Raw genomic sequence first — 23854 nt, forward strand, 5'->3', positions numbered from 1 at the left:
AGCGTGCATGACCAAAACACACTTACTCGGACATGCACACACACTCAGCATAAACACAGCACGCATACAGATCACACACACACATTCAGACAGCCCCACTCTTCTGCCAATTAGTGTAGCAGTGGGGAAAGAGGTTTGGCCTTCTCCGTTGCAGTGCTGTGCTGGGAGGAGAGCTTCCTGTTCTCTGGCTCCTAGCCAGCCCTGCAATGGTGAAAAAAACAACTTGCCCTGCTCAGATTGCTCTCTGAAAAGCAGAGAAAGTGGTTTTCCTCCTCATCACATTACCAGACTTAGCTAGGACAAGAACAGCTTCTCCTCCCAGCTCAGTGCTGCAAAGGTGACAAAATCCCCAAACGCCCATCTGCTTATCTTTCAAAGCTGCCTCTTCTCCTGTTGTGGCACCATTGCTAGGAGGCCTTTTCTTGCTTTGGGAGAGGAGATATCTTTCCTTCACCAGTACCAGAGATCAATGACCAAGGGCTCATATACACGGTGGTCTAGTGTTTGTTTGGTGCTTCTTACGTCCCCTTTTAATTTGCATGGTTCACATGATGTTACTGGCAAACAGAAGCTATCCAGGGCCGGATTATCCATTAGGCTTAGTAGGCTGAAGCCTAGGGGCCCGGAGCTCTTGGGGGCCCGTGCATAAGCTAAAAAATATTATTGCGGGACAAGAGCTTCTGAACCACCCGCCATCCCCGTTTCACTTACCTTCTTCTCCACTGTTTTTTGCGGTTTGCCATCAATCAAGATGGCAGCTGAGGTTTCCCTAAGGGGCTGAAGCCTCTGCCGCCATCTTAGTTGATGGCACGCATGCGTGCTACACGCACGCATTGCTGCCATCAACCAAGATAGCGGCAGAGGCTTCAGACCCTTAGGAAACCTCAGCCGCCATCTTGATTGATGGCAAACCTGCGTGAAACAAAGCTGAAAGGTAGGGAGAAGAGGGCCCCAAACACCAATCAGCCTAGGGGCCCTCAGCTTAATCCAGCCCTGAAGCTATCACACAGTTTCCCTCCTGTAAATCCGTACTAACCCAATCCTCTGATAATACAAAAAGGGAAGGAAAAAAGTCTTCACCCCGTATCTCTAGTGCTTGCAGATGCTTTTAGGTGGGTGTGACAATCATTCCCCTCTCCATGCCCACTCCTCCCTCCTCCCTTCCATGTCCTGTGGGCTGACAAACAACTGCTCTCCTCCATTCTGCAAGCTTTTTTATGTTGCTGCAAACGGTGCCTTATTTTTCTTTTCCCCCTAAACTTGTGTGCAAAAGCACAACACTGCTCAAACAAAGATTTGTATTTCAGCTGTATTGTATCAGTGAAAATACATACAATTGCACTTCTGGGTTGCTTTTTTCTAAATGAAACTTACATGCTTGGTTGCCAGGTAACCAGAGGGAGTGGAAGTGTTAAATTAGAGGGCGTCATTAGGAAACGGCATGATTGATCCTTCCCCTCAGTGTGAATAGAAAACACCTTGTTTGCAGCTCGCATTGAGCCCTTACTGTGGATGGTGCAAACAGAAAACGAAGGTAAAAACAGTGTCTTTAGTATGAAGTAATGCTCCCATGTGGATAAGCCCGAAGTCTTTGGAGCTCCAACATACTTAGTTAGAACTGGGAACTCTTTTATTTCAAGTATGATTTTCCTGTAATAAGCAAGCTTTCTTTTTTCCCTAAGCCTAGAGTCTTAGCGTTGATCATATCCAGGAAAAAAAGTATGTTACTTCAGATAAGATTCACACACACACAGCTCAACTATTGGTGCTGTTTACCTACTCGTCCTGTCTCCTGAATGCTAAGACTTTCTAGCAACAGTACCTCCTCAGAGGGAGAAAAGGCATCCAGTTTCGAGGCTTGGTGAACCAGATTTGGCTCTCAGGCCATGGATTCACCCTTCCCCCCCAAAGGCCATATCCACAGAAATCGACAGAGGTCTGGATGTAGACTTGTGGGGTGCATTCTTCAGCTTGCAGTTCCTGATGTTGCTCCTTGAACCGGAAGCTGGAGCATGAAGTATAGCTGGATGTACAGCCTGCTCTGCTGACCAGGCAAAGGCAGAATGCCAAGTTCTTGGTCGATATGCCTGTGCTAGCCAATCCGGAGAACTGATACTGAATTCTGAGCCAGTCACAGAGGCCAGTGTTGCACACCCATGGCTCTGAAGACATACATAGCTCTCCAGGCCACACAGGCTTCTTCCTAGTTTCAAATGTCAGAATCCCTAAAATCTGTGGTGTCTTCACCACACAGTTCTTGTATATTAAAAAAGTTTGGGTGAATTCTCAGCAACTGAAGGCGGGGAAAAACCAAGAGACTGACAATGACAAGCCTTCTACTGCAGGAATCTGCCCAAATGTCAGGAATGGGCTTTCCCGAACATTTCTTCTCACCTCTGCTGTGAAGCCTGCATAGTCCACCAGGCCAATCTTGCTGTCTCTGAAGGTCTCCAGGTCCTGCTTCCCTTCTGCATTTAAGAGGACGATGTCTTCAAAGCGGATGTTGAAATTGTCGAGACGCTTCTGAAACTCTGCAGTGTACTGGAGCAAAAGGCAGGAAGGTGAAGGAAAGTCACTCTTGCACAAACAAGCACGACAACTTACATTTAGAAGAGCAGAACAATACAGGTACCCTGCCTCAGTTCTTCCTAGTCTTACCCCAAGGAGCAAAGCACTCACCTTGGGGGCCAGGTCAGGGTAGAAAGCAGCAGAGGGACTTTCCCTAGAAGATCCACAAGGGGAAGCTTTCTGACTTTTGCTATTTTCAGATGGTATTCAGTCACACACCGACAAATTCAGGTCGCATAATTATAGTTGATTGGGAGGTCTTGTGTGCAACAAACCCACTTCTGCTCCAAAATTGGACTTTTTGTGATAAGGGAAGTGATTGGGAAATGCACTGGAAAGCGTGGGATAGCACTTGCTTTGATGCAACGTTATCTAACTTCCCCCTCTACACACACACACAAATCAGGGTGAATGAGCATTCAACAGGCAACACCATCTCATCTCCCTGAAAACAAACCAGGGTGATTGCTCAACAAACAGGTCGCCTGGAAGCACCCCCAGGAATCATAGGGGCTTACAGACAGTTCACATGGGAGGCATCCCCGAGCGCTGGCCCCACCCACTAGTTCTCTCCCTCCCCTTCAAGCAGAGTCTGGGTTGAGGCTGTGCAACGGCGGGGGGGGGGGGAGAAGGAAGGTGTGAGCAAAACACAGGATGAGAAAGCAGGCGGGTGGGCAGCAGGAGAGCTACAAGACCAGCCAAGAGGCGGCTTGTAGCAGCTGTCAAAAATGAGAGCTGCTACAGTCCCCTGGAGGTTTGTGACCACATGGAGGTTCTATTTAGAGAACCAGCCCTAGCTTAGTGAAATGGGGTGACTGAGAGTGGGGGACAAAGAGCTGCAAGATTAGCTGAGGAACCTGCTCACCTTGGCAACATGGAGATGCTCATTAAGGCTGTAATTGTCTTCCAGCTGCAGAACTTCCCAGAGGCCGGCCCCATGCTTACATTGCCTGGAAAAAGGAGAGGAATCAAGCCTGCTTTCTATCCATCCCTCAGCTTGCAACGTCCCACAATATTGCTGGCTTGCTTTAGTTCCACCCTGCTCAGCTCGAATTCTTAGCTGCTGCTCACCTCACTTTTTAAAAACACGGATACCATTTTTGCAGACCGCATCACATCAGGAGATGTGGCAGTCCTGTTTATAGGGCGCCTCTCAGCACCACACACACATACACCAAGGGGGAAAACAGAACAAATGCATCTCTTCAAAAAGAAAAAGAAAAAACAAATCCTGCCTGGGAAAACACAAAATGCAAGGCAGATCAGTGTTGTGCATAGAAATCTTAACTGTAGCTCCTGAGGGTCAATGGAGCAACCGGCCTTGCTCTTGAGGAGTCAGCTTGGTCGGGATCAATGACAGAGTCCAAACTCTCCCAAGTAGCCTGATGGCAGGTACACTCACTGATAAGCAGTTGTCACGTTGAGGTTCTTCTTCAGGCCAAGATGCTGCTTGACATTCATGGAAGGAGGCAAGTTGCCAGGTGCGTCAATGAACTGCAGATTGGAAAGAGGAGGAAAACATTATCTGACTTTGATTTAAGCTAACAGTGCAGGGATGATCCTTAGAAATCCCATTCCAGCTAGTTCTGCTGGCCCAAGAGAGTGGGAGGAACTGAAGGCAAAGGTGGCTCTCTGATGGGAAGTGCGTAGGAGAATCAGGAAACTACAGCCGCACCTGAAGCCAAGAAAAATCCTAGACACTAGTAGCAAAATTATTCTCCAAGTTTGGATTGTTTTTAGCAGAAATAGCACCATTTCTACAGATTTCTGGGATGTTAAGATCTGCAGAGGGGGCCTCTTGGTAGTTGCACCACACTTAGGGGGGCTCACCTACACAGTGGTGTACTGTGTGGTGTTACTCACATCTTTGAATTTGATTGGTTCACATGACATTACTGGCAAACAGAAGCTATCACGCTGTTTCCCCCTGTAAATCCATACTATCCAAATCCACTGATAATACGAAAAGAGAAGGAAAAAAGTCATCACTCCATATCTCTAGTGCTTGCAGATACTTTGCTCCAATGCTTTTAAGGTGGGTGTGTCATTGTTCCCCTCTCTATGCCCGCTCCCTCCGCCTCTCTTCATTCATTTTATTTCCTGTAGGCTGACAAACAACTACTTGTTGGTCTCCTCAATTCTGCTGGCCTTTTTTATGTTGCTGCAAACAGTGCCTATATTTTCTTTTTCCCCTAACTTGTGCGCAAAAGCGTAACACTGTTCAAACAAAGATTTATATTTCAGCTGTATCCTACCAAGAAAAACACAGATATTAGCACTTCTGGTTTTTTTAAAAAAGGAATATACTGAAGAATAGACTGAGCATGCTCGGTCACCTTAGCACCAGAAGGAGTATAAATGTATAACTAGAGGGCAGGGCCACAACGAAGAAGCGAGACTCATCCTCCCCAGACGAATGCCTGCTTGTGTGAATGGGAAAAAGCGATTGGCAGCTAACCTTTGAGCAGGAACTGTGGAAGATGCAAATGAAAAGCAAAGGTAAAAGGAGTGTATTTCCTATGAAGAAATGCTCCCATGTAGATGAGCCCTCAGAAATGCAGGAAATGGCAGCCCGGGGAAGAGGGCTTTCTCTGTGGCAGCCCCTAAAACATGGAACTCCTTCCCCACAAAGGTGTGTCAAGCATCTTCACTGCACACCTTTCACCATATGCTGAAGATGCACCTCTTTACCCTGGCTGCTACTGATTGTGTTGCTTTGTGGGACACCCCCTCCCACCTCTTTGGCTGCATCTATGTTGTTCTGTTCCCTCTGGAACGGTTTTACTTATTTTACTATTGTCGTGGTTTTAGCTGTTTTTATAATTGTATCTCTTATTATTGCAACCTTAGACTTTATGGTAAAGAGCAGGTAAGAAATCTTTTAAAATAAATACTAAATAAATCAAACTAAGAGGGAGGTAGCAGCAGGAGAACCCCATGGTTTGCAGAAGTACAAAAAAAAAAGACAAAAAAAATCTTTAGGGGAAAAAAGCCACAAGGCAGGAGGGGGAAGGACCAAAAACAGCCCAGTGAAGGCTGAGCATGCTCAGTGACAACAGAACACTGAGTGTCATAATTGAGGTGGGTGTGGGGTGAGGTGAGGGAGAATGCAACAGAGTATAATGGAAAAGGGCATGCCTGGCTGGCTGGTTGGCATGCACCCTGCAACATTTTGTGACAGGGCTCACTTGCGACTCACTGAAAGGGTGTCTGGTGATCCAGGCACATTGCGGCCTGGGGCTAAGAACAAGATTAGCAAACCACCCCGATCTGGGTGCGCTCATGTCTCAGAGGCTTCTTCAGGAACCCAAGGGAACAGAAATGGCCAGCAGTATGAGGCCTGTGGATCGGCCAGGTCTGGTGGAAATGGGAGAATGGGCTTTGGGCCCTTTCTTGGTCAAGAGAGGGCCATGTTCTGCTTCTCCCAGCCCTTGGCTGCAAGAACACTAGCATGGAGAACATCGGGTCCAGTTCCTGTTGCAGCCACCCACAGGCCTGGCCCATCCCTGACAAATTATCAGGGTAGCACTTGTGCCTCTTGCCCTTTGGGTGGGAGCCAGATGCACGCGTCTTCCACCGCAGAATCGAGTCTCCATCTTTGCTGTGGCCGACCCAGGGAAATTTGCCACAAACCGTGAAGGAGTCATTCTCAAGCAGAAGTCCACACCGAGGCTGTTCTCCTGCTGTCATTTCCCCTACGACATTTGCTTATGCCATATATATGTGCATGGATGTGTGTTAAAGTGTTGGAGTATGACTTTGGAGGTCAGGGTTCAAATCCCCCCTTCCAAGGGCCAGAGGTAAAACTGGGCAAAGTGGCAGTAGGGTAGTTTCTACACACACACACTCCCATCCCTCTGTATCTCCCACTCAGCCATGAAACTCACTGGCTGACCAGTCATGTCTCTCCATCTAACCTACATCACAAAGTTGTTGTGAGGACAAAATGGGATGGGGAGAACCATGTACACCACCTTGAGTTCCTTGGAGAGCAAGGTGATATAAGAAATTACACACACACACATACTAGGGATGGAAAGATCTGTCTGCCTTGGTTCTCTCCATTTCTCATTTTTCCCAGTGTTAAATTCAGTTCTCCACATTTCTGCAGCAATCTGTGAATTTTTTTTAAAAAAATCATCATAAAAATTCTCCAGCATTTTAGTGTGAATTTCTCCAAATAAACACAATTCTGTAGGCAGTTTTGACAAAGATACACATTTTGCAAGCCGTTTCTCTTCATTTCATACCTTTTTGCATGTCATTTTCACTCATGCATTCATTATTATGCACACTTTCCCCTAATATATGCATTTTTGTAAATGTTGTTTAGTTGGCGAACTGCATCCCCAAATGCTAATAAATGCGAATGTTGAAGGGTGGCTGTGTTTTGGTTCTTATATTGTTTTGGAAATTGTGAATTTGATAAATTGAATTGAAATTCTCACCCATCCCTAACATATACACAGGGCTTTCTTGTGACAGCACTCATGTCACAAGAAATATATATTGCTGGAATGTCTCCTTGAAGTCTGATCATGCCTCTTGGTTGCCTGGATGGCAGATACAGAGGGTGTGGGGATGTGTGTAGAAACTTGCCTACTGTCTCTCTGCCCAGTTTTACCTCATATGCGTCATATGGCCCTTGGAAGTTTGCCCAGAAAGGAATGTGGCCCCTGGGTTGAAAAAAGGACCCTGCCCTGATATAAATTATAGTCTTCCATGAGCCACAGGACTCTCTTCTATTTTTAACCACTTCTGTAGCACTTTTCCAGGTACAAATGATTTTCTGAGCTGAGCTGCCTGGGTACGTTTTGGCCAAGCTGACAGTAACCCAATATTTCTCCTTCATTTTGTAAGCGATACATAAAAAAGCCACCCTCATCTCCTTGCCTCCCCCCTCCATTCCCTCTTCATGCAGTTGGCTGGAAGGGAGACTGCAGTGATGAAGTATTTTCATTCTAAATGGAGAAGATCAAGTGTTAATTGTTATTTGATGAGATTTAATTAATTCATTGGCATAGTCTCTGTGTGGCAGTTGTGCCCGAGGGTGAATGAATGAAAAGGGCCAGGAGATTGCCTAATTGGATCGTACCGCATAGAGTGGCAGACCCTTTATCCTGGAGGACACGCAGAGAAATGCAAAGCGAGGAGGAGTGGAGAGAAGCTGGTTGCTGCTGTGTGGGACTCTCTGCTCAGCGGAAATGGGAATCCTGACCTCACCGTGGATGGAACGGCACATTTATGTGTGGGATTCCCAGGCCCACTAATGCAGAGCATGTGGGGCCCTTTCAGGAGAGAATTAGCTACGACTGGGAGAGCCAAACGCCACCTTCTCCAGTCCTCCAAGTAACCCTGGTCAACAGGCAAACGTGCTCTGGGCAATATGCATTTTACCAGGGGGAATTTGCTCCAGCCTCCCCTCCTTGTCCAGCCGCACTGAAGCTTCTGTCATTTTGTCACATCAGTGAAAAAACAAGGACAACGTTTCATTAATGAGAAAAGGAGATCAAACATTTTCTCTCTGTGTACTCTACTTTCACAACTGGGTAAATGTGTACACATGGATGCTTGAGCCACCAGATCATGAGACAGGACGTCCCATCCCCCCGTCCCCCCGTGACAGCGCTAAACCACACAGCGAGGGAGGGTGATCCATTTCATTTTTAGAACTGTGATTTAAATGATTGGATATTGGATATGGTTTTTATCAGATTTTATTTCATTGTTAGCCGCCTTCCTTGGGGCCCTTTGAGGAAGAAGAGAATGGCAGGATAACAATTTTCATAAATAAGTAAGACTTGTGCAGGACTTTGGAACCTGGTGATTTTTGCTGTTGACGTACAGCCAGACATTTGGGGGGAGGAGATTGAGAGTTAGGGTTGGTTAGATGGTGACCCCTATGAAGAAATATATGAGCTAAACCACATGTGACATTAAATTATTATTATTATTATTATTATTATTAATTGCATTTATATACTGCCCCATAGCCAAAGCTCTCTGGGCGGTTTACAGCAATTAAAAACATTAAAAACAAATGCATCTGACATGCAGGGTTTCATTCCCTGCTGCCACCCCGCATGTAAGTTGCATCAGCTGTGGGGCCTGGTTATTAATAAAACAGGTATGTGGAGGAGAAATTTAACCTTTTTCTCCCCTACATCAATCCAAAGAATAGTGTTTATATTGGGGTAAAACACCCCATTGGTGCCAATGCAATCCACTCTCACTCCCCACCCCCAAAGCAAATTCCTGTTTCAGAGAAAAGACTTTCCTCAGGATCACAGTAAGGGAGGGTTAAATCCCCCCCCCGTCTATGGCAATCCTGATAATTATCAGCCTTTCAGCTGACACTATATGCACTTAAACAACAACAAAAATGGCCTGCATATTTGATGCAAATATGCATTTAATGAAACATATATCGTGCCAAATCTGACAACAGATTCTTTTTTGATTCGTTAAAACATGGGTTGGGAACCTTTTCCAGCTGGAGGGCCACATTCCCTGTTGGGCAACATTTTGAGGGCCACATGTCAGTGGTGGGTAGGGCCAGACACAAAGTGGGCAGAGCAAAGTGCATCAATTTTACCTTTGTGCAGTAGGCTAGTTTCTACACATGCCCCTCTCTTTCCTCCATCCAGACAGACCAGAGATATTATCAGAGTTCAAGGACACATTGCAGCCAGGCAGAAACACTCGGGAGGATGCAAACCAGCCTGGCGAGAGGCCAGAGGGCCAGAAATAGAGGCCTGGAGGGCACCACCTCTGCGTTAGAAAAAGCGGAGTGAGCAGCAGGCAGATTGGACACAGGGGGTAGAATCTACATGAAGTGCTTTTGCAAACCCCCACTGGAATAAACGGGAGCGGTGCAAAGACACATTCATTCCGATGAGGCTTTTGCAAATGAACCTTCTGGTGGGTGATGCCCCATGAAGGTAGGGTTGCCATATTCCAGTTCCACAAATCCGGGCAGGTTAATTTGCATATTATGCAAATTATTTGCATATTATTTGCATATTATGCAAATATTTGCATATTAATATTTGGATTGTCCAGTTGTTTTGTTTTTGTGCCTTGGAATTACCACCAAAAACTGGGGAAAGATGTGAGAAATCTTTTTTTTTAAAGCAACATTTTCAGCCTTAAATGCCTAGACTCTAGTTTCCAACACTATGGAGTATTGATTGATTGATTAAGAGAATTTATATCCTGCCCTTTTGCTGTTAAAAACAGAGCTCAGCACAGCTTACAAATATAATAAAAACAATAAAAATACACAATCAATATAAAAACATAATAAAAACACAAAATAGCAACAAACATAAAGTAAGTCAGGGCAGCAGCACGGTTAACCATAACATATACAATATATTTCAGAGATGTGGTGGGTGGAGAAAAACAAGCCAAAATGTTAGGAAAAGGAGTCTTTCACACCACATGCTCAGTTCTAAATACTGTTGCAGCAAGTTTTACAAGTTCCTCCAGTATTCCACTGGTGCAGGCACTCAGACATTCAAAGTATCTGTATGTTTCTTAGGTTTTATAAAAGCAGAGCTTTGCTTAACTCAAAATTTCTCAACCACATCTACACAGGTTCCACCTCCATACTCAAAATGAAACTGGGCCTGGAAGTGTGCAACAATCCCACACATACCTTGCTAATTAGATTACCAATGCCAGGATGTCTGTCTTATCGACTACTCTCCTGCTCCCTGGGCATCATGAAAGACCCAGTCCTGGGCTCAGAAAGAAAATAAATATCTGGTCCTCTTCAAAGTATTGAGAAGCCTCTTGTTTTAATTGAAATAATAATTATAAATTCTTGTTCTTATCACTAATGGGAGTTAATTATCTTGCATATGCTGCTGTTGCTTCTATGGCTGTAACGGAGTGAGGTTAAAGATAAGTGAAATGCAAATAGGAAAAAAAAACACAGAAGGCAATACCATATATATAACCATGGTATACCATACCAACCACAACAAGATTCCTATGAGTAAGGCAAAAAACTAAGCATCTCACAACCAGTCAGGATTCCTAACCAAAAACCAAAAATATGATAAATGAAGAAATATGTATATAAGCATGACTATCAAATATATTTATTATTTACACAAACTGTAAAGATATTTATAGTGCAATCCTAAGTTTATTTATTCAGAAGCAAGTCCCAGCATATTCAGTGGGGCTTACTCAAACAGGGACAGAACTGCAACCTCAAGTGATAAGCAACTTCATTCACACAACCCAAAATTCCGAATCATGCCACTTTACGCTGTTTTGCAACTGTTTATACTTGTTTTATGGTCATTGGATTTTAAATGGCTTTATTTCTTGTTGTGAGCTGCATTGGTTTCCAACCCTACCTCACAGGGGTGTTGGAAAGACTCCATACACGCACACGCACACACAGCAGATGTATAAATACATACAGCCCATATAATAGTTTATTGTCAAACCAGTTGGTCATTGCAGAAAAATCAGTATTAGTTTTAAAAAAATCAGTATTACTTTCCTACAGAATAAAAACTGTAATACCTAAGTAAGCCCTGCCTACTTGCTTTAAAATTGGACTGGAGACAGAAAGAGTTAGAACACAAACATAATTCTTTTTTACATTCACTCCAAAGTCCCATTGATTTTCAGCACATTCATAACCATGTCTACTCAAAGTAAGTCCTATTGAATTAAATGGGATTTACTTTGGGCATATGGGATTAGCATTGCTTTTACAAAAAGCAAGTATTGGGAAGGTTTTCAAAACACTGCCCAAGCTCTGACTCCTGCACACAAGAGGAAAAAAAACTGAAATGTATATACTTACCCAATTTATGAGATTTTCAGATAAACGGAGAGGGGGGTTTGAAACCACCATTTTGTTTTCTAGACACTGCCTGAGGTCAATGAAACTGAAACGCAATCCCTGATTGGCTGCAATGCTGAACGGGCGGGGTTAAAGCTACAAAGTGCTATAGTACAGTACTGTTTAAAGAAAGATTTAACAGTCGAGGGGGGGTGGCTGACGTTTTTATGTATATCTCGAGAACCGGACCACCTAGAAACTTAATTTTTTTTTAAATTAAAGCTGAGAATCCGGGCCACGTAAGGGGCTAGCTGGGCGCCGGGTGGCATGCATAGAATCCGGGTAAAACCCGGCTATCCGGGCAATATGGCAACCCTACATGAAGGGGAGATCCATCCAACTAATCAGATTTTACTTCTCGGCCCTCAAGCTTCAGGGAAGGAGAATTTAGATGGGGCTTCGGTGCACATGGTTAAGCCCCACTCCCAATGCCACTTCCCTGACCAAACTGAAGCACCTGCTTTAGAGGTGAAAGGTCCCCAGTTCAATTCCTGCAAAGGACTCTTGACGGAAACCCTGGAGAGCTTGTGCCAATCAGCATCAAGAGTTCAGAGCTGGAGATGGTTTCGATCCTCCTTGCAGAGCAGGAGATCCTGATCACAGGACGCACACATCAGACCCAGTTGACTGAGTGTGGGCTCTTGCTCTTCCACGCGGCAGCTGACAGCGGACTCGGCGCTGCCATTAATGCAGGCATGTTTCGTGCACAATCAGCATAATGTCGGCTTCATCAAAATGCCACCTCAAATTATTTTCCCATTTAGTTTGGGTTTAACATTTCCATGGAAAATTTGATACCTACAACCTGCCACCACATATGGAAATCGTAAATCTGAATCAAGGGGGGGGGAAATATGGGATAACATTTTGATAACTGTGATGCTGTGTGGAAGTGCCCAGTGCTCAGTCCCACCAACAGTGAAGGTGCTACCTTTCCCCTGAAAGTCGCAGGCATGCTTTCTGATGTTCCATGCACGCAAACTCACCTGGTAGATCTCCTGATTGGCCCAGTGCTTGCAGACCAAAGTCTGGACGTTTCCCCCAACCAGGAATGTGCCAATGACCAAGAGAATCAGTAGCCAGGAGAAGAGGAAGCTGAAACCGACACCACTGCAGCAGGAAGGACAAGCAGCATGTCAGGGAGAACTTCCTGCCAGTGTCACCACCTCCCCACCTCCCAGGTGCCTCCATCCCCATCCTTCGCTCTTTCCTATTAAAATGGGCAGAGAGGAGGGTGTGGAATGAGTAGGGATGGGGAAGTTTGCCCATCTGGTTTATCTCCATTTCTCATTTGTCCAGTCAAGCTCAGTTCTTCACATTTCTGCATCCATTTTTGTGCTGCTGTTTTTAAGCCCTCATGAAAATTCATCAACATTTTAGGGCACATTTCTCCTAATATATGCATTTCATATGCAGTTTTGATATACACATTTTTGCAAGCAGTATTCCCTAAAAAATGATGCATTTTTCACTAATATATGCATGTTATGCACATTTCCCTCTAATACACATTTTCATGCACATTATTTGGTTGTTGTTGTTAATTAATTAATTACATTTATATCTCACCCTTCCTCCAAAAGGGAATTGAAGAACTGTGCCACAAAATTTGCAAAAGTCCCAGTCTGCATCTGTGTTCGAATTGCTTTTTAAGATTTTTTTAAAGCTGTTTTTTTAAAAAAAGATGTTTTTAAGATGTTTTGTTTTAATATGTTTTTTAAAGTTTTAATATGTTTTTAAAGATGTTTTGTTTTGATATGTTTTAAAGTCTTTTGTTTTTAATATATTTTAGAGTACTTTTAATGTTTTTGTTTACAGCCCTGGGGTCCTTCTGGGATTTAAACTTAAGAAATAAACTTCTGATTCTTATTAACTGGGGCAGGGCCAGCACTAGCCTGCAGTGGGCCCTTGGGCGTCAGACTTTCAGGGCCCCATGGTTGCGGCAGTAGCAGCAGCAGAGCTTAAACAGGCCTGACCGCATCAGTGGATTAGCACACTTTGCCTGCCTGCCATCATCCAAGATGACAGGGGGAATGTTGATGTCCCCACTGCCGTTTTGGGTGATGCTAAGCAGGCATGCACAATGCACTGGCGTGGTGCCATGGTGCCACACTGCCACATAAAGTTGCACCGCCAGCTTGTGCTGGCGGTGAGGGGGTTGCCTGGAGGGTGGCTGCTGCTCCACAATCCTTGCCAGGATTGGGTGGCAGACTGCACGCTCTGCGACCCAATGCTAGTGTGGATTGAGAGCTAGGAGTAATGCTTCTGCATACATTAACCAGGCCCATCATAAATTACCAACAGCCTGAGGCATTCAGACCCTCAGAGCAGCAGGCAATTCTGGGCTGGTATATGTTCCATCAATAATGGCCAGCTCTGGGCTATAGTTACCATTTTTAGAGCACCCTCAGACTAGATCTCCTGAAGGTCATGGCAAGCCCTTGTTGGGGGCCATATTGTCCACAGTATACTGACTGACCACCTTTCCTCCCAGGCCCTACAATAATATTTTCTCTCATTGCTGAGTAATAATAATCTCCCGAAGGACCCCAGGTTATCCTGAAACACAGTGTGGAAACCATTGTGTCCCATCAATAGCTTCCTGGACTCAGACATGTCTAGGAGAAGGTCTTACATAATGAGTAATTTGGCTCCAGCTTCTCCCCTCCTTTCATAGTCACTGGGATCCTCTCGCAAGACCAGCCCGTAAGTGCCAAAGGCAAGCCCCAGGATGTTGCAGCAGACGACCATCAGGATAACAGTACATGCAATGACACCTGCAATCCACCTGAGGACACAAAGGGAAACATCAACAAGGCATAGAGAAGCTAAGGAGTCAAGCCAAGGTTTATTCACTCAGTGTCTGATGCAAGCAAAAATCCAGCGGATAGCATGTTGCCTACCTGTCAGGGATGCTTTAACTTGGATTCCTGCACTGAGCACGGGGTTGGACTCAATGGCCTCATAGGCCCCTTCCAACTCTACTGTTCTATGATTCTATGACCTGAATTCTGCTAGAAACACCAGACTGAGTGGCTGTCAGCAAGGGGTCTGTCTCAGAGCCTCCCAAGTGCAAAGTACTTTAGAGCCTTTAACATTTGTTCATAATGCATTGATACATTTGGAAAAGTTACTTTTTTGAACTACAACTCCCATCAGCCCAATACAGTGGCCATGCTGGCTGGGGCTGATGGGAGTTGTAGTTCAAAAAAAGTGACTTTTCCAAGCTTTGCATTTAACTGTGCTGGACACTAGAGAGAGTGTGGCTGTGTACACACCATACATTTAAAGCACACACCCCCTCCAAAGAAGCTTGGCAACTGTAGTTTACCCCTCACAGAGCTACAGTTGCCAGCACCCTTAACAAATTGCAATTCCCAGGATACTTGCAGGGTGGCGGATATGCTTTAAATGTAAGGTGTGTATGCATCCTCTGAAAGGTTTTAGTTCAGTGCTGGTTCAGCGCAGTGGCTAAGATACTAAGCTATGGATCAGCAGAGTCACACTTGTCAGGAATGAATCCACCTGTCATGACCTTAATAGGTGGCGTTAGCCAAGGCACTGTCCCTCTCTCTTAGCCCATTGCCCATATGCAATATGGAAGAATCAAAGAATCATATTGGGTCTATATGGCCACTGAGTCCAACTTCCTGCTCAGAGCAGGAATCCAGCTTAAGCATCCCCAACAGGTGGCTGTCCAGCTGCCTCTTGAATGCCTCCACTGTTGGAGGGCCCACCATCACCCGAGGGAATTGGTGCCATTGTTGTACCGCTCTAACAGTTGGGAAGTTTTTCCTGATGTTCAGCCAAAAATATGGATTGAATAATCAGATCTGTCTTACAGAGTTTTGTAAAGATTACAAAAGCTTGTTGTTTTTGCTGTTGTTGACCTGTAAAGCCCTAAATGGCCAGAGACCAGAGTGTCTGAAGGACCACCTTCTCCTATTATTATCCTGCCCACCAGTAGAGGCCTTCATCGGAAGCACTCATCAGACGCCCTCTGGGTGCCTCTTTGGTGGTTAGGAGGAAGGCTATGTATTATTTATTTTTGGGGTGTGTGTGAGAGAGATTAACAGGCAAATAGATTTTTAAAATTATCTTTATTATTACATTTATATCCTACTATTCCTCCAAGAAGTTTGAGATGGCATGCATGGTTCCCCAATTCCATTTTATCCTCATGATGAGGCTGTGAGGTAGGTTAGGCTGAGAGACAGTGACCAGCCCAAGGTCACCTGTGAGATTTGTGGTGGCTGAGTGGAGATTTGAACCTTGGTCGCGGTCCAAGACTGTAACCACTACGCCACACTGGTTGGATTTGGTGTGGGTTGGTGGGGAGGGATAGAATGAGAAAGAGGATGGCAGGAGGAAGGGCCAAGAGGGTGCATGGGGGAATGCTGTCCCACTTTGACAGGAAACTGGGGAGTAAGTGAGAAGGTGTTTGGTACTGAATTGCCTTTCCCCCTCCCCCCCTCCAATGACATTTATAGAACAGATAGAACTGGGAGTATTATGTTGCAGTGCAAGCCTGACATACTGTGAATGTCCTCATATACCGGGAAATCTAAGAAAAATATTATGAATGACCAAACATTCAGTGAGTGTTAACATTTACCTTAACACAGTTGCCAGCATTCACTGATGTTATGCTGAAATGCCTTATCTGTGTTTGGACATTCACAAAATTAATCCGGGATTGTCAGCATTTACTGGCAAATGTCACCATTTACCAAATTTTGGACATCCACTGTAACACATGCAACCCATCTCCCTTCTCCCAGATATCTTTTTGGCTAACGCAGCACCCCACCACCACTGCTAAGATTACTATTGAGCAAGTTTCTACAAAAAACTGGCAACTTGCATAACCTGCATTGGCCCACACAGCTAATCCCGAGCACAGCAAGTGGACCACAAAGGCCCCTGGCCAAGTCAATGGGTTCAAGAAATTGTAGGAGTAATAAGAAACTGCCTTATACCAGGTCAGGCTGTTGGTCCATCTAGCCTAGCATTGCTTGCTCTGACTGACAGCAGCTTCCCAGGGTCTCAGGCATAGACAGAGCCCTTTCCCATCACGTACCACCTCAGATCCATTTTAACTGAACCTGGGGGGCCTTCTGCATGCAAACAGGCACTCTCCCACGGAGCTCCATTTTACCTGTATCTCTCATAGCGTTTCACCTCGATAAAGTAAGGCCGGCTATTGTTCTCTGCCTTCACCAGAGCGTCATTCATGGGACGGGTTTGGTCTGAGATTGGGAAGTCATCTGTAATTGACTGGACCTTTCTGGCTGCCTTCTCTATTTCCTCCTTGAGGTCTGCAAGGCAAGGCGTTGAGCGGAAGGGTGATGGTGGCTGGGAGTCCGCACATGACATTAATCAAGCAGAGATTGTGGGTCCTCTTCAGCTGTGTTCCTGGGCTGGGCACTGGCATTAAAAGCAAGTCTGGAGCTAAGCCTTCTACTTCCCCTAATCACTGATCCAAACGGGGCACTGCCGCACCTACCACAGTCTGCCCTTAGCCAGCCCCCATCTGCCTTCTTCCTTAGAACCAGCCAGGGGGTGGCTCTGCTTGTCATTGGCTCTGCTTGTGCCTGTCATTGGCTCTGGCTCCATCCACTGTTGGTCTCCTTGACCCTACCAATCCCAATTGGCACCTGGCTCCACTGCCTTCCTTCACATGAAGCCCTGCCCTGATGGATCTCCACCATATGGTGGAACTACAGTCTCCGGCAGGACCCTGCCTGGAAAGGCATAACTCACCTCGGACAACCTCAGCCATCTTCACCACAGCTAGCTCTGGGATGGAATTAAAGGTGCTGTTGGCCTAGAAGCACAGAAACCAAAATGTTTTAACATCCCAGTGTTGGAACTGTGTAAATTTTGCTAAAGAGGGAGCAGAAATCTCTCACCTCTCTCCAAGATTCTTGAATTACTTACCCGGTAGATCATTCCTGAGAAATTAGCCTTGGGGAGACCATGCAAGGTTTTCAAAACCTTTTCTACAGAAGGTACCTGAAGGAATAAAGCACCGATAAAAGACATGGACATGGAGACTCAAGTGGAAATAGTGTGCATTTAAATTAAATTATGCCAGTGTGGCATAGTGGTTAGAGTGCTGGACTACAATCTGGGAGACCAGGGTCTGAATCCCCGCACAGCCATGAAGCTCCCTGGGTGACTTTGGGCCATTCACTGCCTCTCAGCCTCAGAGGAAGGCAACTGTAAAACCACCACTGAATACCGTCTACCATGAAAACCCTATTCATAGGGTCGCCATAAGTCGGGATCAACTTGAAGGCAGTCCATGTTCATTTCCATTTTTAAAAAATTAATATATTTAACCAATTAGTGGAATTCCCCCGTGCCCAGGAGCTCAGAGCTTTATTGACAGTTACCACCAGGCTGGTCCTAGAGCAGTCATCCCTAATCTGGGGCTCTCCAGATGTTTTGGGCCACAATTCCATCAGCCCCAGCAAGGAACATCTGGAGGACACCAGGGTGGGGAAGGGTGTGACCTAGATCAGGGATGGGGAACCTGTGGCCTTCCAGCTCTTGCTGGACCCCAACTCCCATCATCCCTCACCATTGGCCATGCTGCCTGGGGCTGATGGGAATTCATGTTGAACAACATCTAGAGGGCCACAGGTCCCCCACCCATGACCTAGACCTAGAGAATAAGGGTGAAATAAGAGAAGATGGCAGGAGATCTGTAATCAGATATTTTCTGTGATCCCCCTGAATCTGTCTGGGTAGCAACCTTCATGGTTAATCCTTTTGTACACACACCTATTTCTGGTCCAAACTGCACACACACAGAGCAGCTATTTGCGCCATGGGGAAAAACATACCATGAAGACTGGGAAAATGGGAAGTGTTGCACCCTTCCTCACAGCTCATTGCCACAATCCAAACTGGAGAGGTTCATGTGTTTAGCGATGGAAAGATCTGTCAATTTCAGTTTTCTCAGTTTCTAGCTTTTCCAATCTTAACTTCAGTTCTGCAGCAATTTGAGGGTTTTTTTTAAAAAAATCCGCATGAAAATTCTTCAGCATTTTAGTCTGAATTTATCCACATAAACACAATTTCATCTGCTGTTTTGACTAACGTACACATTGTTTACAAGCAATTTCTCCTAATAGCATGCATTATATTTTGTTATTTTCACTAATATATTCATTTTTATGCACCCTTTTGTCAGGCTTCGGTGAGCAACACAGCCAGTTCCAGAACAGACAGTGCAAGAGTTAAAGTGTTTAATTGAAGGGAACGCCCAAGGTCAGTGTGCAGCTGCAGCAGATCAGAGGCTCAGCTATAACAGGCTTGTGTAAGCACACAATGGTGTGGGGGTAATTAGAATATGGTGTTGTTGGAGAGAGACGGTGTAGTAAACTACTTTATTGGAACAGTAAAGTTTCCACTTCAAGAAGCCTTGGCTGTTGGTCTGTTTATTTCATTCAGCAGCTGGAAAAACAAGACAAGTTAACAAGCTACTGGACTATTGGTAGCTCTGGTCTGCTGGTGCGGCACAACACCTTTCCCCTAATATATGCATTTTTGTAAACATCGGTTGGCTGGAGAACTGCATTGCAAAATTCGGATCAGCGCAAATTTCAAAGGATGTCTGTGTTTCAATTCTCCTATTGTTTTGGAAAGTGCACATTTGATAGATTTGGCTTTAAATGTCAACTGAATTGACTTTCTTCCCCATCCCTACATGTGTTTCCCTTTAAAAAAAGAAAGACACAGGAAATCCATTCATAGATCTCCCACCTCTTTGTCCAGTTGTACCGTAACTCTGAACCCAGAGATCTACAGTTTTGTGTACCGTCTGCTACTGAAATTAGTGTGAAGGGTTGGGCTGCTGTTCAAGCTACATCCAGTGTTGATGAATGGGTGTGAAAGCTTGTGCCTCAATGAGGAAGTCCCCTCCTGCCCCCTATCCTGACTGCAGTCATAAGAGGAGGAAATGCTCTTCTAGAAGGAAGCAAATATAAATAGGAAACGTGACTGCCTGACACAGCAAGGGACAAAAGTAAAAGAAACACGACATGAATTCAAGGCTAGAAACATCCTAAAGAATTATGTCGGAGGCAGTAGAATGTCTGTGACTGGCCCAAATCTTGTTGAAGCACACAAGCTTTTTGAGATCTGTGCAGCCCAGTGCATACTTCTGCACCAACAGAACTGTGTGTGTTTTGTATTGCTCTTCAGAAATGCACTGGACAATGGTCTTCCCTTTCTTAGGACTGGAGCTATCTCCCTTTTGAAGCAGCCAGCCTCCTGATGAACTTCACTGTTTGAGGCAGCATGCTTCTCCACGCCAGTTGCTGGAAACCACAGGACAGTGCTCTTGAGCTCAGGTCCTGCTGGAAGGCTGCCCATAGGCATTTGATTGGCCACTGTGAGAACAGGATGCTGGACTAGACAGGCCACTGGATCCATCAGCCTCTTCTTATTACTTACTTTGCGGTAGTCAGCACCCAACTCCAAACTCTGAGCTCTGCTCAGGGCGCCAGCACAGTAGGTGCACTGTGGATTCTCTAGAAGGGGAACGATGCTTTGTTTTCGGTCTTTCAGGGTCGAGTCCAGCTCATCCTGATACTGGATCAGTGTCTTTACAGTGTTGTCGATAGTCTGTAAATGGTGCAGTGAGTTCAGCAGGTCTTAAAGAGAAAGATAACAATAGTCTGTGAATTCTATTGACTTATTATTTTTTAAAATAAATATACATATATATATTTAAATGGTTTTACGCCTCTTTTCCAATGAAAGTCTATCCAAAGTGGCTCACAAGAATAAAACAGATTCACAAAAATGAAAACTTACTCAGAACTACAATAGTATAATAATATTCCAGTGTCCATCCAGTGAGCAGCACAAAAAAAAATGACTCAGAAAAAGACACTAGAAACAAAGGAGTTTTAAGGCCTTCTGAATAGCTTAAATAATAATAATAATAATAAAAAATTATTTTTATGCCGCCCATCTGGCCGAGTGAATGGCCACTCTAGGCGGCGCACATAATTTAAAATAAGATACAGCAAATAAATACAATATAAATACGACATATAAATACAATCTTCAACTAATCAACCCACCCACATCTGTACGTTATATACTAAAATTTGCTAGGGATCCTGTATCCCCGCTGAAATAGCCACGTTCTTAATCCTTGGCGAAAGCTTACCAAGGAGGGGGCATGGCGAAGATCGTATGGGAGAGAGTTCCAGAGGGTGGGGGCCACAATCGAGAATGCCCTCTCTCTAGTCCGCACCAGCCTGATTTCACTGGTGGGACCGAGAGAAGGTGTTGTGAGGCTGATCTTGTAAAGTGTACCCACTCACCACAGCTCAATTGAGAGGGAGTTCCAAAAGTGTGGAGTCAACCCATAAAAGGCCCTTGCACACAGTCACATATCTCATAAACCTAAGAGGTGTCCACACCAAGAAGGCCTCTGACTAAGATGTTCTCCCTCCAGTGTCAGAGACAGTAAACCGTGATACCAGTTGCTGGGAATCACTAGCAGAAAGAGCACTGTGGCGCTCAAGTCTTGCTTGCTGGCATCACATAGGTATCTGGTTGGCCACTGAGGGAACAGAGTTCAAGTTCAAGGTTCTAGTTTTGGTGTACAAAGCCCTATACAGCTCGGGACTGGGATACCTGAAAGACTGTCTTTCCCCTATACCCAGTGGATCACTGCGCTCTGCAAGTGAGGGCCTCCTGCAGATACCATCTTATCAGGAGGTTCATTCTGCACAATACAGGAAACGGACCTTTAGTGTGGCGGCACCTACCCTGTGGAATTCCTTCCCCTTGAATATTAGGCAGGCGCTGTCTCTGCTATCCTTTCGGCACCTTTTGAAGACTTTCCTCTTTCAACAAGCCTTTTAAGTTGAGACCTATCTCAGTCTGTGTCTGTGTTAGAATTGCTTGTTAATATGCTTTTTAAAAAATGTTTTTAACCCTTTTTAAAATATGTTTTTAAAGCTTTTTTTAAAAAAAATGTTTTTAACGTTTTGTTTTAATGTATTTTAAGGCCTGTTTTTATGATGTTTTAAAGTGTTTTTAGTGCTTCAGTTTGCCAACTTGGGCTCCTGCTGGGAGGAAGGGCAGGATACAAATCAATCAATCAATCAATCAATCAATCAATCAATCAATAAGAGAATGCTAGACCAGATGGCTTTAAATTGGGCCTGGAAACACACTGGAAGCAAGTGTAGCTGGTATAATACAGGTGTTGTTGAAACTGACTGCCATACATCCATCAGGACTCTGGCAGCCACATTTGGAACCAGCTGAAGCTTTCTGGCCATCTTCAAAGGCAGCCCCAAATTACAGCATTACAGAAGTCTAGCCTGGATGTGCACAGAACATGAATCACTGTGGCCAGATCTGCCCTCTCCAGAAAATTTGCAGGTAATAAAGCGCACACCTGGCTACCAAGGCTTCCCCTGTGGGCTTCCCCTGTCAGTAGCAGCATTCCCAAAAGAGAGGGGGAGTGCTACCCTGTCCAGCACTAGTCGCATAATTCCTTCTTCCATTGCCAAAGATCTCCTATGCCACAGCACCCCCATTTTGCCAGGATTTAATATCAGTTTGTTTGCCCAAATCCATCCCAGAAGTGCCTTTAGGCACCGGGTTATGGTTTAGACTTCCATTGCTACAAGAATTCCATACTGGCAAACTCACCCTTCACTAATTCTTGTTATGTGAATGAATTCCTTAGGACGATAGTTTTAAGGGTTGACTTACTGGGTGAAAATTCTGGGAACTGGAGAGTAACCCTGTCATTTCTTCACACAGCCCAGACTCCTTTCCAAAACCAACAGAAGTTAGCTACACAGGGATGCTCCCAAATTTCACCTCTCCCAAATTTCTCTATGGAACCTGACTTTCCAGTCTGCCTTATCCCCCACGCAGAACATAACCAAATGCAGCAGGGCTTCCCCAGATGACCTGCTCATTTTGCATTTATCCTGATTTGCTTGCACAAAGCTTATACAATAGTTAGACTGGTCTTTATTGAGCATCTGATTTGGTTGCAGGGAGGTTATACAACAATGAACATTCACCCTGATTTGCTTATGCAGAGTTTATACGTCTCCCTGTTAATAATCATTCATTCAACACTTTAAAATCATTGTCCTGTCATTTTCCTAACCACAAATAGTCTGTGGTTTTTTTTAAAGTGGATTTGCCGTACTAGGGTTCTAGAGTGTTTTAATCCACTATTATTGCACAAACCTTAATTTGTGGTATGCACTTGCAATTCCTCCCACAGAATACTGACAGTCAGGAGGCACCTACAATTGTTGCCATTTCCCCAGAGTTCTTTATGAGGGTAAGTATTTGATTATGTACTCTCAACAGGAATAGTGGAGACATTCCATTCAGTTCGCATTTAAAGCCGAATTTATCAAATTTGCACTTTCCAAAACAATTTGAGAACCGAAACATAGCCATCCTTCGAAATTTGCAATTCAGTTCTCCAATCAAGCAATGTTTACAAAAAATGGGAAAGTGTGCACAAAATGAATATATTGGTGAAAATACCATTCAAAAATGCATTATATTAGGGAAAATTGCTTGCAAAAATGTGTACATTAGTCAAAACTGCCTATGAAAATGTATGTTAGGAGAAATTTGCACCAAAATGCCAAAGAATTTACATGAGGATTCATCAGCTATTCCTTGAACAAGGCAAAATATCCCATAATTCCTTTTCACAGGGAAGCATTCTTCTGTGTTGCACGTATCTGAGGACAGGATGTATTTTCAACAGGTTTTACTCAAGGCAGAAAAATCTTAACTATTAGCTCTCATCAAATGACCATTAACTAGGAATTCTTTGGATGGATGGCCAACAGAAAAAGACAGTACACAGGAAAAAAATGGATGACAGTACAATCAGATACAGATCTTGTTCTAGCAGAACTTAAAAGAAATTCACCAATGACCAGAAGAAGAACGTAAGAAGAGCCTGCTGGATCAGGCCAGTGGCCCATCTAGTCCAGCATCCTGTTCTCACAGTGGCCAACCAGGTGCCTGGGGGAAGCCCGCAAGCAGGACCCGAGTGCAAGAACACTCTCCCCTCCTGAGGCTTCCGGCAACTGGTTTTCAGAAGCATGCTGCCTCTGACTAGGGTGGCACAGCACAGCCATCATGGCTAGTAGCCATTGATAGCCCTGTCCTCCATGAATTTGTCTAATCTTCTTTTAAAGCCATCCAAGCTGGTGGCCATTACTGCATCTTGTGGGAGCAAATTCCATAGTTTAACTATGCGCTGAGTAAAGAAGTACTTCCTTTTGTCTGTCCTGAATCTTCCAACATTCAGCTTCTTTGAATGTCCACGAGTTCTAGTATTATGAGAGAGGGAGAAAAACTTTTCTCTATCCACTTTCTCAATGCCATGCA

The 23854-nt window shown here is 44.7% G+C and overlaps 1 protein-coding gene across 1 annotated transcript in view; it reads right to left on the bottom strand.

The window, feature by feature from the left end:
• PROM2 (prominin 2) overlaps nt 1-23854 on the bottom strand; it is a 72217-nt gene that overhangs the window by 19124 nt on the left and 29239 nt on the right. Inside the window, exons 7-15 of the mRNA XM_061592898.1 lie at nt 19904-20103; nt 17378-17452; nt 17201-17264; nt 16596-16755; nt 14073-14225; nt 12424-12547; nt 3971-4062; nt 3434-3518; nt 2395-2541 (exon numbers count right to left, since the gene is read on the bottom strand). Of these exons, the coding sequence (XP_061448882.1) occupies nt 2395-2541; nt 3434-3518; nt 3971-4062; nt 12424-12547; nt 14073-14225; nt 16596-16755; nt 17201-17264; nt 17378-17452; nt 19904-20103 (1100 nt within the window). The remainder of the gene's footprint in view (nt 1-2394; nt 2542-3433; nt 3519-3970; nt 4063-12423; nt 12548-14072; nt 14226-16595; nt 16756-17200; nt 17265-17377; nt 17453-19903; nt 20104-23854) is intronic.

The sequence above is a fragment of the Rhineura floridana genome, chromosome 12, assembly GCF_030035675.1.
Source record: "Rhineura floridana isolate rRhiFlo1 chromosome 12, rRhiFlo1.hap2, whole genome shotgun sequence".
NCBI lineage: Eukaryota > Metazoa > Chordata > Lepidosauria > Squamata > Rhineuridae > Rhineura > Rhineura floridana.